This window comes from Platalea leucorodia (assembly GCF_965183815.1).
Source record: "Platalea leucorodia genome assembly, chromosome: 4".
Lineage (NCBI taxonomy): Eukaryota > Metazoa > Chordata > Aves > Pelecaniformes > Threskiornithidae > Platalea > Platalea leucorodia.
The window spans coordinates 18,202,465-18,221,612 of NC_138826.1; the positions used below are offsets into that span (position 1 = coordinate 18,202,465).

General features: G+C 37.8%; 1 protein-coding gene across 1 annotated transcript in view; it reads left to right on the plus strand.

Moving 5' to 3' along the window:
* Nucleotides 1–19,148, plus strand: part of BLNK (B cell linker) — a 104,337-nt gene that overhangs the window by 66,998 nt on the left and 18,191 nt on the right. The window contains exons 4-11 of the mRNA XM_082309182.1: nt 5,789–5,854; nt 11,605–11,661; nt 13,742–13,791; nt 14,761–14,801; nt 15,688–15,844; nt 17,068–17,237; nt 17,742–17,823; nt 18,589–18,669. Of these exons, the coding sequence (XP_082165308.1) occupies nt 5,789–5,854; nt 11,605–11,661; nt 13,742–13,791; nt 14,761–14,801; nt 15,688–15,844; nt 17,068–17,237; nt 17,742–17,823; nt 18,589–18,669 (704 nt within the window). The remainder of the gene's footprint in view (nt 1–5,788; nt 5,855–11,604; nt 11,662–13,741; nt 13,792–14,760; nt 14,802–15,687; nt 15,845–17,067; nt 17,238–17,741; nt 17,824–18,588; nt 18,670–19,148) is intronic.

The window sequence follows — 19,148 nt, forward strand, 5'->3', positions numbered from 1 at the left end:
ATATGATCTGTTATGTTGCCTTTCTCAAGACAAAACTGAGGGCTGCACCAACCTACAGTCTTACTTTAAGTGAATGGAGGTAGTAATGATCTTCAGAAAATGGGACCCTCTAGACACAGAACTACAGGGTGCTCTGCCAGTGAGAAACAGATGTACCCGAAAAGGTATAAGAACTGAAACTGGAGCACAAACTGACTGATTTACAGTGTGATGATTTTTTTTAATTGTTACTATTTTGAAACCAGTTCAACTTTATCAGTTAATGATCTAACTGATGTTAGGAGGAGGAGAAGGAATATGCAGGTCACTTAATATTGAAAGTGTCAATATTGCGTACAAAGCTTCCCTTGCAGACCTTCTGTCTAAATAGATCCTGTTCAAGATTCTGCCCTTTTTTAACTAAAAAAACTGGTCCCAGAGCGCAGACAGGGACTTCTCAAGAGGCACAACAGATAATTCAGACAGTCCTGTAAGCACCGGAAATTTAAGGAGGTATAATTCTAGCCCTCCAGATAAACAGAAATAAGTATGCTTGTAATACAGAAATCTTCCTGTGATTCATTTAAAACTGGTTTTTGTTTTGCCACCACTCCCTACTGATGCTGCAGTCAGCCCTGTTTCTAAAAACATTATCAGCACCACTCCCAACTGCAAGCGCACACATCTGTGCTCACAGCCAGATGCACTGAAGCAACTGTGCCCAGTCTTCCCACCCCGGAGACCATGTAATATATTCTTACAGCAGAGGGGTATGCTTGCTATGGGCTGTCCCTCACCACGTGACGTAGGCAGCTGTACAGCTAAAATACTGACCAGCAGAGTGTGTGCTGAAGGTCCAAAGTACTGGATTCACTGTGCACAAGCTGGTGAACCGTGCTCTTTGTGCACACAGGAGATCCCTCTCTGTTCCCAGGAGCAGGGGGAGGCCGTGGCCACTGAGGAGCCATTCATGCCAACTGCTCTGAGCCATAATATACATATTTACATAATATGTATTTGTAAATGTCTTCACAGGTTTATAATACCGATAAACACAATTTCTCAAAAATTAGTCTAAATGGTAGGAGAATTCCTTATTACACAGATCTGTCTGATATTAAGACAGACTTCTCTTTCTCAAGTCTGGGAACTCTGTACCTCATCTGACATCTGAGTTGAAAGCTTATTACACATTTTATTCTTCTTCAAGTGTTATTTATATTTTTCTCTCTCTTTTTTTTTTTTTTTTTAATTATTTTAACTTTGGAAAGCTTTTGTGGGATGGCTTGTATGCAAAGGAGCCAAAAGCTTCCAGCTGATGTTTGAGAGTGGGGATGTGTCACAGGCCAGACCCACCCATCGCTCTTCACTTGACATACATTCCTCATATGCTGAGCTGTGACCAGATCAAAGACAAGGTGATTTTGTTTCATTTTGTTTTATCTCAAGGCAGCTCTGCCAGTCTTTGAAGCACAGCTAGGTATTCTGTGACACAGCAAATCTTTCTTTCGGGTATATTGTATTTGCAAAGGTAAACCCTTCTGCCTTCCTTTACGTATCACAGCTAGTGAGCCCTTTGTCAATACATCTGATAATCCTGGTTTGCTGGAGGTCGAAGCTGATAAGATATGCAAAATAGCAACACAGGGCTAAAGTGTTTCCTTTTGGGATTCACTGAATGGTCTTCTTTTGTTATTCTCTCCCAACATGTAGAATTTCTAATGTATTTGTTAGAAACTTAAAACTTCTTAGAAGCACCTAGAGCCAAGACTTCCAAACTTGTCACTTGCAGAAGTCTGAAAATCTGTTCTGTGTGCAGTGAGTTCCTGATCAGAACCCCATCCAGTCTATACCTGTCACAATTAAACTGGATCTCAAAATAACTATCTATTGCTGAGAAGTGTTTTAGACTGCACCTTTATCTGCAAGCCTGTTTTTACACAAAAAGCTCTCAACCAAGTTGAATGAAGAGTTGGTGCTTGTAGTTAAGAAACAACTCTTAAGTTTGACCTCATAATTATCTCTAACTGCAATGCAAGGTAAAACTAGCATTACTTATTATTTTAATTTACAGTATTAGCTGACTGAGGTCCTTGAATGTTTCTTGTATATGTTCATCCCAAGAGAACAACTAGAGAAGAAACATTAATTGGTAACGAGGTCCTGACTCAGACGTGTTGTGAAGAAAGACAGTTGTAGTTATGTACCTGAAGCAAGGGCTGTCTACATTGGGCCACAGGAGCCTCCATTTCCTAGATACTCTCAGGGCTGCTGCTCTGATAAATTCCTCCCACAATGAAGCTCTTTACTTGGAGTATTGTTTTAAGTAAAGAAAAGTATTTGAGAGCCAGACAAGAAGTATTTGAGAGCTAGTCAGATATGCAGAACCAGGCAAAACGTTAAGTGTATAAATGCCCTTCTGAGCTTCACTTTACTCATCGTTCTGGAACATCCTTTGGGCTTGGGTTTGAGACCCCTAAGATTTGGAGAATCCTCTTGCTATAGGCTTTGCTGCCTGCCTCTCATCTTTTCTACTCTCTCTCTCAAATCACAAGTCAGATAGACAGCTCTTTGTAAAACTTGTCAGTTGTAGCCTATTATATTGGCTGGCATCTCAAGAAATCTTAGCCTCTAGCTAACTGGGCAGACTGTTTTTTTGCAGCTTGTTCAACCTCATGGGTCAAAGGGGATTCCACCTGAACTGGAGGTCATCCATGCTCAATGACTTCCTACACTCACCACTATACAGTGCACTGGGTATCTGCTTGCTCTCACAGGCTTGGTACCAGTTAAGTTGTCCGGAGGCAACAAGCTAATTATTCTAGCAGCTCCTACAAGAGCTACGTAACTTTAAAAAATAAAAAAAAATGTACACAAATACAAATTAGATACTCCCTAATTTATCACAATTTGTAATTAGAAAATGAAATGGTTCCAGGAAAAGAATGAGGAATAAAAGAGGCAGAGGTTTTTAGGAAATTTGACTATGCAAAAATAGGAATGTTTTGATTTCAGTCTATCTGCATGCACATACATGCGATTATCTCTACGTTAAATGCATCTTTTTTTTTAATTAAAAAATGCTCCTTTAAATTAAAATGCTCTTTTAAACTATAGCCTTATTCAGTGCACATGGAACACCCATGATAGTCTAATCAATTCACCTAAATATGATCAAATGCAAAGCAAACTGTTCTGGGTACTCGCAGTTATAAATTTGGGGATGGGTTTTATTGGGGGGGGAGGGGTTAGAGACCAAAATGACAATTAAAATAACATCGATTGTGAAAAATGAAACACCTTTTTTCAAAATAAAGCCATAATTTTACCACTGGAAAGATATATGAATGTCAGAGATGAGCAATAAGCAGTATTCAGATATAAATCTAGAGTTAGATTTTTTTGTTTGTTTGTTTGTGTCCTGTCTCTAACAAACAATAAATACTGGAAGAAAAATAACTGATGCTTACATGCATTTCTAATTAAAGACTGGCAAGCCATTCTGAAAAGGACAAAAACGCTTGCAAACAACCATTCTCCCCAAGCTAGAACTAAACCATTTAAATCTCCTCTCGTTCTTTTCATTCCTCATTACTTTTCATTTATAGACACTGGCAGGTGCCAGCTGGGGCACAAGACAGAAACAGTAAACTGCAGAAGATGGCTATTTGTGATGTTTCAAGCATAACCAGAAGCTGAATCTATTAGGGAAAAAAAAAAAAAACCAACAGACCCCACAGAAAAGCAGAAGTTCTTCTGTGATCTTCACCTCAGATTTGCAGATTTAATGTATGTGGTTAGTTTAGATAATAATCCAAGCTGTTCTCATAGATGTAGTGCATTGTTGCAGGAAATCTCGAAACATTTTGCTGTGCAGCTGTTTCTCACATCTATAAGTAATTTTTTTTATATCAGCAGGTAACACTATATCCTTTTGTTGTAAATTAATAGCATGAGTTTTGAGTTAAAGATGTGCTTGTGAATTATTTGTCGGTTATTCTCATGATTCTTTTTTTGCTGAGTCAAGAACTTAAAAAGAATAGGTTGAATTCAGGGGTTTTTTTGGTTTTTTTGGTTTGTTTGGTTTTCGTTGTTTTTTTTTTAGTAAAACTGGGCAAAGATTTAGGCTCTAGGGATATTCTTTAAGTATCAGACCCATGACCTCTAGCCTGTCAGAGCAGGATACTCCATGTTGTTGTATTACAGGGCTGCTGAAAATGTGGAATATCCTTCAATTCCAGCCAACATAATAAAAGGAGCAGATGGTTCTGTTAATAAACATTGTTAAGACTAAAATTAAGCTTTATTATTTATTTCAATACTCCAAAAACTGACAAGCAGTCAGTTATTTAACTGTCTTTAAGAAGGTCACATAAAGTGGGATTAATTGCCACTAAATACCGCAATTGCTCTAAGATCAGCAGCAGAGGTAGGAAGGTCCCTCTCAGCATAAGCCTAATACTCGGCTGCTACCTGATGCCTTGAGTGGCTACATGTTGCTCAGCCTGAACCACAGACTGCAGACAAATAATCACATAATGTTAGTGCAGTTATTTCCTGATTTGGTTTAGCTAATTCTCATCTAATTCCAATTTCCTTTGAAAAAGTCATTTTAATTTTTAAGAGGCATCTGTAGTTATTAATGATGAAGCTGGAAGATTCTTTTTAGCAAAGCTCTATATGTTACTGAACGTTCTGCATAATAAGGCTTAAAGTAAAAAGCTTGTTAGAAGGGAAAGAATACTTTGTTTGTACTTGGTTTTGTTAGCAAAGCTTCCAAGAGTCTTTTGGTAGCCTGATCCTGCATCAGAGGTGAGATAGGCAAGACTAAAATGTGGAATGACGTAGACAACTTATAATGAAGAATGGAAGGCAAAATTTTTTTAAGCCCTTTTTGAAAAAAATCATTGTTTTTTTGGTTGTGATAAAATCTTCAGCTCAGGTCTAATAAAAGATACTTAGTTTAGGTGAACAGGAAGAACATACACTGTGTGAAGAAACTAAAAATATATATGCATTCTATAGAAGTTTCTAGTATGACCAGACTTCTAACAGGTTTTACCGATATTGATTTGATTTTAGTGCTGTCGCTTTTTTAAATGAGAGGTGGGATTCTAAATGATTCTAAATGATACTTGCTGAGTGGAAAATGAGATAGTTAACTTAAATTGCCTTGATTACAAGTAAAATTTTAATGAGGCCAGTGCAGCTGATGAACAAAACCAATCTTTGATTCCAGATATCAGTCCATGTAACTGGAGTCCTGAGATCACGATTTATTACAGCTCAGAGTCACAGATACTCTAATCATTTCTTAGATGGCCTGGGCTGGGGAATGTATCATTTTTCGTCTTCCTGTTTTAACTGCAAACACTATGGGAATGAGGTAAACTGTCCACTGATAAAATGACTTGTGTAACATCAGAAATCGGAGGGCATTCCCATTATAGCTGTGAAGTGTTGTAAAGTCAGTTCTGAACAAAATGTTAACAATGAAATATCCTAAACTATTAATTTAGGCAATTATGTTCTTTCCTGATGCACTTACTCCTAAATTGATTGTTTAAACTGCACTTAATTGTATTAAGGAGAAGGATAACACAAATCATGCCAAAGAGCTCTGTTAAAAAGGGAGGGAAACTTCATACACAAATGATTTGGCAACTAAACTACTTATTGAACATACATTAACTATTTTTGATGTATAAAATATTACTGGAAATGCATTTCCCGTATTTTTCTTAATTTACATAAATGAGGGTTCAAACACATGGTAATTTTAATGCTGGTTTTGTTTAATGTTTTACAGGAAGCTTCAAAAGATGGTGCATGACATCAAGAAAAACGAAAGTGGGATAATAAACAAGTTCAAAAAGTAAGTTTGAAATGCCGATCCTAGTTATATCAATTTAGGGAGGTTCAGATTGCTAGCACAGTGTATAGTACTTTAGTAATGGGACCGTGTTATTCTAGAGGGATGTACTTCAATGTATGTAAAGAGCTTCAGTTCAGACTGCAACATGCGGACTTGTCATCAGCCTTAAGGGTATCACAAAGTAGTTGCAGAACTGGCTTCCAACAGGAGGTTATGTTTGTAGCCCTGAAAAACAGTATTTGGGTAAAATGCATTTTTCTTACATATTCTTTGGGAATGATCATCGCTTGTTGTTTGGGTGTGCGCCTTTCTCCTCAGGCCATTGTTTAGGCTACCTGCTGCAATTAAGTTTTAATTTGAGCTCCACCTTGAACGAACTGGTCAGATGTCATAGTTAGAATTCCCATAAAAATTCTAGGTCCTCCTGTGTTTCAGTCCCATAAAACAAACCCCAGCATTACCTAACATCCTTATTCCGGTAAGAAGTGCTAAACAGCATGCATATTGATGTCACGTGCATATCAGTATCATAAAATATTCATGTGTATTTATGCACAGAAAGAAATTCCAGTAATTCTGCACCCTTGTCAAATAATACACCATTCACTGTTTCCAGTCAAACATCTATTTAAACCAATTAGCTATTTAGCACACTTTTTCTTCATGCAATAGCTCATTTGCATTGAACTTCCATTTGGATGCGATTTTCTCATTTAGATGTCTTTCTTTACATGGGTCATTGACAACAAAAGTACTAAGCACTTTTAAAAGTTAATTAGTACACAGTATCTGCAGTGTTTCCAGGACAACCATATTAAGTTCCAGAAATACAGCTCTCATACATAAAAGGCACATATAAACATTGCTTAAAATTGTTCTTAAAGAGTGACCATGATGGTTCAGTTCAAGGAAAAGAAAAAGTATGGTTTTAACAAGAGCCAATTCTAGGTATATGCAAAGTGGTCAGTAGGCTGGTGGGAGAAGCAGAAGGGCTCTTCGTGGTTTGGTTATGCGAGAGCTCCGGAAAGCTGGGCTGGCTACTGCCCCTGCTGCCAGCTGAGGCGGGGCTGGTGTTTGTGGGGCAGCTGCTATCCCTGGCAGGGGAGGGGATACACTTCTAGGAGCAGCAGCAACCACCTGGCTCACCTGTTCCCCAGGCAGGAGGAGAAACCTTCGGGTGCAAGCCCTCCTTCGTGGTGTCTTTATCACAGCTGTGTTTCTGTCCACAAACCTTGAGCAGGCTCTGATGGTAACATCTGATATATGAGACAGATTCCTGAGATCGCTTTTTTTCTTTTACTCATCCTCTTTCACTCTAGCACTGCTGCAATTCACAGTAAATCACAGTCACGTGATATATGTACTTCTTATTTCAGCACATGCATAAAAGCAAATTTTCCCTTAAAATGACCTTATTTCAACTACTTGGATCTTTAATCTAAACTTCTTTTTGTTTTTAACACAGTGTGTATGTAAATAGACCACTGTGTTCAGAGATCTCTCTGCAAAAAACCTCATAGTTTCACCTGGGACCTGCTCACAGGGAAGAGCTTCTAGGCTGTAAAGGCTTTTGGTGGGTTTTTGGAGGGGAAAGGAGTGAGAGGGATTGTTTTCGATATGTGGGGGTTTTGTTTGTTTTCTTGGTTGCTTTGTAATAAACGTTGGCTTCCTACTTCACAGTAGTAGTTTAAGTGTAGTTAATGTTAATGATGTCGCAGTGGGTCCAGTTCAAATGCCTTGGAGTGGAAAGCAGATAGCAGAAACAATAGAAGCATCTCAAATTTATAATTTGAGGCAACAAATTGTCTCCCGTAGTTGCCTGGACGTGAATTCTGCTGTTAATCAGTATTGCTCTGACTGTGTCCCCTTCCCGGAGAGTAAGAGAGGGAAGGACAGACAAGGGAAAAATAACAAGAAGTAAATGTAGCTGAAGCTGGGAAGGTCAGAGGTGCCATCATTAAATGTCAGATACAAGATTGCTGCTATAACGCTGCAATTCTTTGATTCTCTCAAGATTAAAAAACAATCCACAAAAAAGAGCAGGCTCATAAAAACTCTTAATGTAATACTTCAGCACAAAGCTCACATTTCGCCTCCCCCAGCTATAAGAATACAAATTGAGATGTGAAAAAAATACATATAATAATCTTTCTGATACTTCTGTGGTTCATCTGAGTCATATTAATCTATTCTGCAATTATGAAGATCAGAAACTTATTATTTTTTTAAAAAATTGAAGAAAAAAGTTTCACATTTGCACGTGACTTCAGAACTCAAATCTTGAACCCAACACACAGAGACTTGCAATAAAAGCATGAGTTGACAACACTGATAAGGATATGTACAAGAGATGCCAAGCTTTGCAGAATTAGAACTGGCTGTATTCCTCTGAATGTGCCCTTTGGGGGCTTTTTGTTTGATTTAGTGGATGCTTTTTCTAAGAAATATGGTTATCCAGTTGATCACTTCTTCCACTTCAGTTATAGGATTATTTTATTAAATGTCAAGGATCTAAACATGACTGAAGCAGGAAAAACTGTATAAAAAGTTGGCTTTATGTAGCACAGATTTGGAATTCATCTATATGCTGGAAAAAACATTGTTTTGGCTCAAATTCAAACCTATTATAAGTAGAAATAGTCTTAGAGAAGTCAAATAGTGTACTTGTTTATCCCAAGCCTAAAGTTGTCACACGTGTACTGTAAGCTTCTGCTACTGAAATTGAGAGAATGATCAAATACTTATGAAATACATTTGACTTATTACCAGTATTTGTTAAGACACCTCTAAAATTTGGATTGGCTCTTGATTATGCAGAAAAGTAAGAGAAGTTCTTGCATCACGTGTCTTGCTTTTCAACCTAGTTCATCTGTGGAGTGCAGGTGGGGACAGGTATGCCTACCAGCCATATGTGTCTTCAAGGTCTGTGGAAAGCAGTCTGAGCAGTGGTGATAACAGGAAAGGAAACTACAGATTGTTTCTTCGTTGCTTAAAAGTTCCTGTTGTTTATTCCCCATCCTGACTCAAAATTTTCAGACAGTATAAATATTGCCCACTGCAAGCTACCATTCACCTGCTTGCCCTTAATCACACGCAAAACTGTTTACAATACTGAAGTCCCAGCTGCTGTGCAGATCATGATGTCAAAGAGGATTATGTACTCACTCAGGTGTAGAAGCAATAGGTATAGCCAAAGTTGTATAAACAATGAGAGCTGGGGGCATTTTTTCATATTCACATCCTTAGTAATACAGAACAGGGAAGTAAGAGAGAAATCATAGGTTCCACTCTGCAGGATGGGTGCCTACGCTTGCAACACACTGTAAAGACACATCATTCATCTGTAAATCATAAGCTTTAAGCCTCTAGGCTTTGTTCAATGGAATCCTAGCTCCATTGAAGTCGATGCTAAAAGTCACACTGCATATATGGCAAAGTCAGGATTTCACCCTAAAGTTGTGGTACGTGCTGACCTACTGTGTTGAATAAGAAACTAGAAGTTCAGGTTACTCACCTTGTTGCAATATCACATTCTATTAAATCTTCCTTTGCAAAGCCATCAGAAATGTACTTGTAGTTATTCGTCTAACTGCACACAATCCAAATATGTGCATTTCTTGAAATCACATTTGCCACGTGACCTGAAAAATGGAAAGAAAATGCAGCTTCGTTTCATCTGCTTTACCCAGCTTTTTAGTTGGTTAAGTTTTCACTTCAAATTTGTCTGGTCCATTTTCCTATACCATTTATAACTTAGGCGATAACTTCAGGCAGAAAAATGGAGTTGTGTCACTAAATGTCTCTTCAACCTGCATAGCTGCAACTAGAAGACATCCACAATAAAACCCTTGGCAGAGGCAAAAGTGGTATTGTATGGACTAAACAATGAGAGAAAAGTATTAAAATCAAGCTCTAACCAGAAACCAGGGAAAAGTATAATACTTAATTTTAACTGTGTTCTGAAAAAACATGAATTTCAACATGTAGCTGAATAGAACATCTTGAGTGCCAGGATTTTTATTAATATAACAATATTTCATCAAAGTAAAGATTAATAAATCGCAACTGTATGTCATTTCACTGCCACAGCACATTGTAAAGAAAATGTGCAAAAGAGGAGTAGTAACACTTTAAAAAAAAAAAAAAAGTTTCAGATTAATTTTTTGTACAATTGCCAAATAATTCCAAAGCTCTAACAAGCTATTCCACTAGGTCATGAGAATACAGCTGAGGTAAAGTTTATCTGTCAGCTGGATTGCACTTGTCTGGAACTCTGAAAACTTTTTTGGCAGAGTTCAATTAATTTGTCTTTTAATCACAAGTGTGAAGATCTAGTGCACTTAGGACTAATACATGCTATAAATATTCAACTCAGTAAAGATGTCAATATAATTTTTGTAAAACCTATTAAGTTAAAATAGTTACTAAGAAGGGAGTGGACTTTGTACAGAATTACAACAGACTCTTGAAAACAAAGAGTTTTTAGGCACATCTTAAATGCTGGGAAAGTGAGCAGAAACACTAGTGAGGAAACGCATCTGTAGGAGAATTAAGTGTGACATGTAAAGGGCTACTACTACATACGTTTGGTTACTTTTTTGGGTGTAGCCTGTAAAAACAAGTGTTGCTAGAGCAGACCTCTGCTGCAGTTTATTTAAAAATTCTCCGTTTAATGCAGGAAAACACAAAAATGTGCTATGAACTCGAAGCACGTGATTAATATTTGCAATTCCTACAGGACTCCTTACGTGAGAAAAGTTCACCACACGCCTAAATGCTTTGTTGGATCAATCTCAGCATGCTATAGAGGGGAAATCTCAGAATACATTGTTTTGTAAAATGAAATAATTTATTCTCTTAAAAGTTATTGTGAATTTCTGAACATCGCATTCTGTTCTTGTGTGAGCAGCATCTAGACCCCATTACGTTAAATGTCTCAAATGTTGCCTGGTTATTTGTTGAAGCTAAAATGTATATAATAAGATGTGTTATGTTGCTTTTAAAACCTGTAAAAATACTCTCAAAAATGTACTTGGATTTTTATTGAGTCCTTTAGAACTGAAATTTCTCAGGGACATTTCAAAATCTCCAGAAAATTACTTGTTTTCTATTAAACTTTAGAAAAATACTGATCCCATGAAAGTAAATGGAAATTTGAATTATTTAATTGTGTCCTATCACAGCTAACACAGAGATGCTTCATCACCTGTAACTTAAGTCTAAAGCGGAGTAGCACTAGAACATTTTACTTGGAAATTGCATTTGCTATAATTTTATATAACTCTGTTAAAAGATATGTTAGGAAATCATTCTGTCTTCCACTGAAATATGGATGTTCAGTTGGATGGCATTTGATTCTTTCAGTCCCTTCTCATTAACTTCAGGGGGACAGGATGGAGTCAATTGTCACTCTGCAAGCATCTATGTGGATAATTACGTCAGAATCTGAAACAGCTAGGTAACCACTCCTTGGCATAAGGCTTATGTCTTTTGAGCTTGCATTGTGGTTTGCACGTTGGGTAAAGTTCTGGCTCTTGCAAAGCGAAGCTCCAATTCACTTCAGACGAGCCTGGATTTCAGTTCTGGCACTCAGTAAATCATACCAGTACAGTGAGAATTTTTTTTTTAAGTGGATTTGAATTTTAGAATTAATAACATATTTGAAGAGATTCTAGCAAATATAGATGTGGCCGTGAACTGTTTCAGCTCTGTGACAGAAACATTATTTCTTTTCTTCTATTGATATTCAGGTTCCAAAATGAACAAGTGGCCTTAATTTGCAAAACTGGGAAAGATACTTGGGATCGGTATGCTATTTCAGAGCTGCACAATGGCATGATAGGCTGCTTAGACACAGACCTCTGTTCTGTGCTTCGTATGCTTTCGTTATAACATATTTACATTTTCTGTCGGGGCCACTGCCAGGATTTACAGGGCCTGGGACGAAGTGTTGAAGTCTTCTGCTTAGCAGTTTGGAAATTTATAATGTGGCTTAAGCCACATACTTTACACTGTGACCCAGACAGCCTCTTACTATTACCTCAGTTCCACTATTTTCCAAGTCTCCACCATCTCTGAACAACTCACAACAGACATGTTGCAATGTTCATTAATAGATTTTGGTCTACCCTCCCTAAGACCTAAGATCTGCCCTGGCAGTGGCCCTAGGTTTTTCTTTCTAACATGCCTGTGCTAACCTGGACAGGAGACAACAGCAGGGCTGTTGAGAATGCTTTTTAATTTACTGTTTGTATGCTAAGTTATATGATGCTGCAGGAAGTTAAAGACTCGGAGGAGGCAGCTGTCCTTCATTAATGTTGTTAGTAATGAACAAAGCAGGTAAACACTTAAAAAATAATGTGCCTAGATTGTTTTTGGTTTGTTTTTTTTTTTGGGGGGGGGGGGGGGTGGTGAGCTTTAGCAATGCCTGCACCATTTATTCATTGATTCATGCATGTGCATTTTTTTTTTGGTGACTATCTGAACAACAAAATTCCATGAATTCAACTCAAAAGTAGCCAAAGCATTTCTCAAAACAGATGGGAAAAGTTTGTAAATTGATGTGTTAGTGCCAGCACACCACTACCCTGAGTTACATTGCTACCTGAACAATGACACCTGAGCAGCATGCTCAGGACCTAAATACTGAGTGTCAAATTCTTGTGGTAAAGCAAAATTGGTAGACATCACTATTGCTCAAAGATCAGAAGAAAACATTTTAAATTCTTTGTGGACTTTTTTTTGTAAACAATTTGCTTATTTTTGCAAATGAATTTGTTAGAACCTGATTGAAGAATGAGTGAAGCCATCAGTTCAGTGGACGAAGGTTCAGGCCCATGGTGAGGTCCCATCAGTGGTACAGGGAAGCTGCCAGACAATGTTCAAAAGTCACTTGGAAGAGTCATTTTAATGTAAATTGTGTTAATGCTTTATATGGCTACAAGAAGCAAAGGTGTTTTTTCTATTCAGATCCATCAGTCTGGCCTCTGGTGTCACACATGCACCATTCATTTTGACTTTAAACCCAAATTCTTCTCTTTTTTTACAGGGTAATGAAATAATTGATGTATCAACTGACAGTAATTCAGTGTCTTCTCTGGACAGCTGCAACTTAGCAAACAGGAGTATACATATATATATATATATGTATGAACAGGAGTACACATATATATGTGTGTACACATACACATTACATATATGTATATCCCTGTTTGCTAAATATATATATATACACACGTACATACATATACGTATATATATGTATAGCCACAAAGATTCTTTCAGTATTTCTACAAATTATGTTTTTATTCACTTGGTATTACAAATGCCATTATAACAGTATTTACCAAAAAAGCGGCACACCACCATAAAATAATAGTAAGTGGAAACAGAATCTGGCCCTGAGAGACCTGGTATACATTTAAACTTTGATCAGAAAATAAAGTGCATGCAAAATGACAATTATAAAAACACAACTGGAGAGTGCTGCACCACTTTCTTATGCCATAGTATTAGCAAAGTCTCTGTGAGCCTGAACAGATTTTCATCTTCAGATAGATGTGCATTTATCTCTGACCCCTATGCTGTCTGTTCCTGCATTGGAAAGGAAGAGGAGGGTGAGTGGGCAAGGAAGCTGTTCTTTCAAAATATGTTCTTAGCAAAAAAAAAAAAAAAAAAAAAAAATCTCAGATTAGATTCTAATTTCTTATCTGTTTCTAGCTTTTCAAAGCATTCTCCTGCAGCTATTTGCTAAGCATCTGTGATGGTAATCTGTATTTCTTCAGTTGCAGGTATCTTTTTTTATCAGCTTTTTTATGTCTCTGGCTAATGCTCCCTTCTAGTGAATGTTACTTATTAGATCACAAATGTAGTAATTATTGTTTACAGGCTAAAAAAAAAACCTCCACCAAGTCTACCGCAAAGGGATTATGCTTCAGGTAAGGCTGTATTAATGTAAATTTAAACTGCATGTCTGTGTATATTTGATACCTATATGCCTAACAGTATTTCAGCTATGCTTTTCCTCATAATTTCTTTTCAGTGAGAGAACAATATACCATTATCAACAACTCTGAAGGTAGTTCACACCTCTGAAATGAGAGGCAAGCAACACATGGCAAGGTGTCCCAGTAGCAAGTAGCTACTCTTTCAAAATCAGTATTTACCAGGGTTCTGCATGTGGGCTGCTCTAAAAATGGAGGAGAATTCGCATCCCATCCTCTCTGCCAGAAATGTGAAAGTAAATAGGGAAAAAATTTAACAAAATGGATTATCACAGATTGAGAATCTTAATAGTATTAATGTGACAATGATGATGTCATGAATTATCTTAGAGGTAGAACTATATTTGCTTATCGTACAGCACTGCCCACAAACTAGTTCATGCCTTTTTTTACAAGTTAACAGCTATCTTGTTGAGGAAACAGCGATATGAAAACTGAAGCAAAGAGAACAGAGTTTGGAAGTTATCAGATAATTGTTCCATGTTTAACGTAAACACTTGTAATTAGTGTGCTGTCTTGGAGCTTTAACCGAGAAACAAGAAAGTGCAAGGCCCAGAGGTCAGCAATAGATCTGTTATGTAAAAATTGTTACTCCTACTTAAAAATTAGATGCATTAGCAGGACGCTCTGGGAAAGTGCATGCTCAGCTGTTCAGACCATGTGCAGTTTGCCATTTTCTAATGCTTTTCCAACAGCTCTGAAACAATTTATCGAAAAGAAGCAAGCAGGCATTTAATTTACTATTCAGTTCAAACCAGATGTGTTGCTCTGAACTGTTTAGGAAATTTTGACCACTCTTTTTTAACTGAATATAATAGATTTTTTTTTTTTTCAATCTATGCTTATGATAAACATTTATGTTCACTATTTCATCTCCTTAAATAACTCTAATGTTTGGTTTAGAACATGCAGACAATGAAGAGGACCAGTGGTCAGATGACTTTGTAAGTACATATTTTGGGGTAGTAGGAGGTTACTGTAGCAACAAGTTCAGCACAAGTGATAATAATAAAAGTTTATTTTTAAATCATCTACTTGTGGTTGAACTTAATACTACTGAAATGTTATCTTATTTTTTACATCAGCATTATTTACAAGTAGCCACTGATTTTTTTTAGCTCTCAATTTTTTTACATTTAACTTAGAAGTACACTCAGAAGCACTGTCAATGGTAGCCATGGATGCTAAGCTTTTTGGACAAGTGCATGCATGGCATCAGTTTGAGGGACTACTCAAACTGAACAGTGATTTCAGAAACCAGTAAGACCTTCTATCTGGGGGAGGGAAGGTGGGAGGGGTGAGGAGGGGAACGCCACTTCTTCCTAAAAATGAAAAATTTCTGATAAGATTTTAGAGAACATTAGAATGAAGCAAGTCACAGTCATCAGCCATGTCAAGTAATTGCCATAGTGTACAATCATCAGCCTGAAGTGACTAGTTTTCTTCTGGAGTTAGCTCCTGAGTACCCTTTTAATAGGAAACGGAGGGGCAGTGACAGGACACATCAGGAGTCACAGGAACTAAGAACTGTCCTGTGAAGGGAAACAAGCTGTTGGTCCGTAATTTGAAGACTGAACTCTTGGTGTGAAGAGACTCCTTGGAGATAGCAAGGAGACAGGGAGCAGGAAGCTCCTGGGAGGAGCAGAAGGGGAGGCAGGCGGGAGTGCCTGTTTGTGTAGAGAGGGAGCACTAAAAGGGAGTGTAATGTCCTTTCGAGGATGCATTCTTATAATTTAGTTAATTGTACTCTGCAAGGATATCTGTGTCATACACTGCTATGAAGCCATAAGTATGTTATGAGATGAGAAATGGGAAGTTCTGTCTTTCTAGGACAGTGATTATGAAAATCCGGATGACCACTCTGACTCTGAGATGTATGTGGTCCCTAGTGAAGAGAATCCTGACGACAGCTATGAGCCACCTCCAAGTGAGCAGGAGAAAAAGAAGATTCCTTCCGCATTCCCTATTTCTAGGGGTGAATACGCAGGTAGTTATGGACTAGTTGGCTATGTCAGCTTGATAATTGCTAATTTATCAGTATCAAAAGAGAAATGGCCTCAAATGGACTAACCTGTGCTTTCCTCAAGAGTTTGCTTTTAATTCTGACAATCAGGTCTTCAGCTTTCAGGGGTATGATTTGTTATTACAGCATGGAACAGGTTAGGATTGCTGCTAGCAATGTTTAGAATTTTAATATAATGTGTCCTAGAGACTTTGATAGACATCTACTAACTACAAAATTCAGGCAAGGATATGGGAGATATCACTAACTTGGCTCCAGATTCATCTGCATAATTTAATGCAGGAATTCGTACTGAAGATTAAGCATGTAAGACTAGACAGGTCCCTTCTTAATCTTTTCTGTATCTCAAATCATTATTCCAAAAGCAGTAAAACAGAGGACGGTGCAGCCCAAATATTCACTCCATATTGTCCTTCAAGATTGGTACTGAGGAGATTAAATATCTTGAAAAACAGGACAGGATCAAGATTTTTATTTACGTCAGTCCAGCATAAAGGCGTTTTTTCTTCCTGTTTTGATTCTTTTCAACCACGGGCCAATTGCACTGAAGTGAATGAAAGTTAGCTTCAGTTAGGTGAAGACTTGGGCCATGGGGAAAAGAAACATTGGCACAATGCCTGCTTTCATTTTTGTATGATACAAGACTGTCACTGGTCATACATCAAAGTGCTAAAATGCCACACATGTACTCATAGAAGTTTATCAGCACTTCACCTACATGTTCTTTGGAAAGGCGGAGGAATTTTTAAAATGAGACCCCAGAGAACCTGGCATAATTTGTGTTTTAGTCCCACCCTTTGTACTGTAACAGTTGTTTTTCTCATATGTCAAATATGTTCTTTCTCACTTCCTATCACCAAAGCTCATACTGGCGCAGGAGATACTAACTAATGGGCTATACCGCCCAGCCACCACCTTTTCCCCAAGGAGTTAAACAGTTGTTCATACAACAGTCAGTGTCTAAGCACCCTCTGCAGCCTAATACAGAGGACTAGGTTGCTACTCTGAGTGGTGAAATAGGACCAATTTGCACACAAGTCTCAACATCAGGACCAGCATACACTCAGGTCTGCCTTTTGACCTGAGCTGCAGCCACAGTAAAGACTTGTTTGCGCAGGTAGTAGATGATGGTCCAAAGGCTAACATGTAATTTTTACTAAAATTGTTGTTTTCTTCCACATTAAAAGACAATCGCACCAGTCACCAGCAGCATCCTCCCATCAACAAACCTCTCCCAAGTACACCCAGTCCAGCCACGTCCAGACCAAAGAAACCATCCGTGCCATCCCTGCCTTTGCCATCTCCTGCTGCAAAACCAAAAGTACCACCGAAGCCTAAGGAGTGTAGTGATGATGAGGTAATGTTTATAGGTATACTTGTTTTGACAGTTTAAATGGTTGAGGACCCCACACCAAGTATAAGATAGACTACACAGCAATGCCATGGCCTTATCTCTTTCTTAGCCTCTATGGTACAAACCATGTTATACATCACAAGCAGTGACCTGCGAGTACCATGCTGATTCCTAGGGGATATCTGCCTACTTCAGGAGGCTCTTTAGGCCCCAGAATAGTTTCTGCTCATCCGTAACAAGCTGCAGGCAATGGGGAGAGCGCAACCTCAAAGGCTACCCCATGACCAAAGGGAAGGGAGGGCTTTTATCCACCAGTCCAGAACTGGAGTAATTTGGTAACGGGTTTTCAGTCTTGGAGAATCCCATCTGCAAAGGATGATAAATGTCTGAAATAGCAATCACTCTGAAATAGCAACTATTATAAGCTGCTGCCAGGGCTTCAATCCCAACAGTTTGTTGTTATGATGGAGGTTTAACTGGTAGATTTTTGTCCTGCATTTCTCATAGGATAATTACATTGTGCCAGTGGACAATGACGACGATAACTATATTGAACCCACAGAAAGCAGCATGCCACTACCTACAAGATGTGAGTTTGTCATTTAAGCTAATAATTATTGCCTTGTTAAGAACAGCAGTAGAAAAAATGGATCAAATTAATGTCTATTTCTAGGGTTCAAAGAGTGGAGGTGCAGCTATTAAAGAGAACACAGCCTGCAAAAAGCCAGTTGGCTCCTTTGGCCCATGGCAAGGCCAAGGAGAATTCTTTTTAACTTTATTGGAAGCCATGTTTAATTCCTGCCTCTCTCACTCAGCTGTTTCAAAGTCCAGCCCTCGTACAACCAGGAAGCTTTTCATGGTACATGATCTCCCTCCTCACCCAAGGGAGCCATAGCATTAAAATTCTCTGTTTGCTGAAGTGCCTCAGGAGAAGAACAAGCCTTTTTAGATTTTCAGTAAATAAAGACAGACTTTGATTCATTTTTTTTACCTCACCATTTGAAGTATATTTAGCTGGAGAGTGAAATTATTAGAGTCCAAAGGTGAAATGTAAACAGAGAAGAGTATGTAGTTCTGCTCTCTGACATTACTGAGAGTATCCAACCTATTCAGCAAGGCATGAACACTGAATAATGTTTCCCTTTTAAAATGAGAGCTGCTTTCTGCCTCAGTTGATTTGTTCAAGGTCACACAAAAAGGCTATCACTTGGACCTACTTAATATTTATTCTTACTGTATAAATGTTACATTGTTAGTTTTTAATATATATGTGCATATATATAAATATCTATGTGTGTATACACACACATGCACAAGTGTGTATATATATATATGAATAAAATATGGTTTTTAGCTCCTGTGAACAGATTTATGAAGACAACAAAGTCAGCCCCCCCTACTTCTCCAAAGCCTTCTTTTACTTCTGATATGCAAGGTATGTAGAGTTTGTATCACTGTTAAAATAAAATAATCTAAGACTGAGGAATATTAAATTATGCTTGAAGTATTCACAACACAAACCACAGGACATACTTCAGTAAAACAAAAATATGTTCCTCTTTAGGTTTTTCTGTGTTGTAGCAGTTGTTTTGCCGAGCTTGAATAGTAAATCTGTTTTAAGCATGAATAAAAGTAGAAGAAGTGATTTGCCCCAAACCAATTTATTTTTAGTCTTTTGCTCTAGTGGAGGAACGCAAATGGATCAATACAGCAAAAACAATTATAGGACTCAGTATGTTAGTAATCCCATTTCACTATAGCAATCAAGACTTAATACTTGAAAACCACATCAAGATTCAACCTTAAAGAAATTCTGTATAGGCTGATGTTTTGCATGTCCTGTGATAAGTGTTCCCATTTCTAAGTTCTATAAAGAGCAATTTATTTGGAAAACGAAACAAAAGCAGAAGCAAA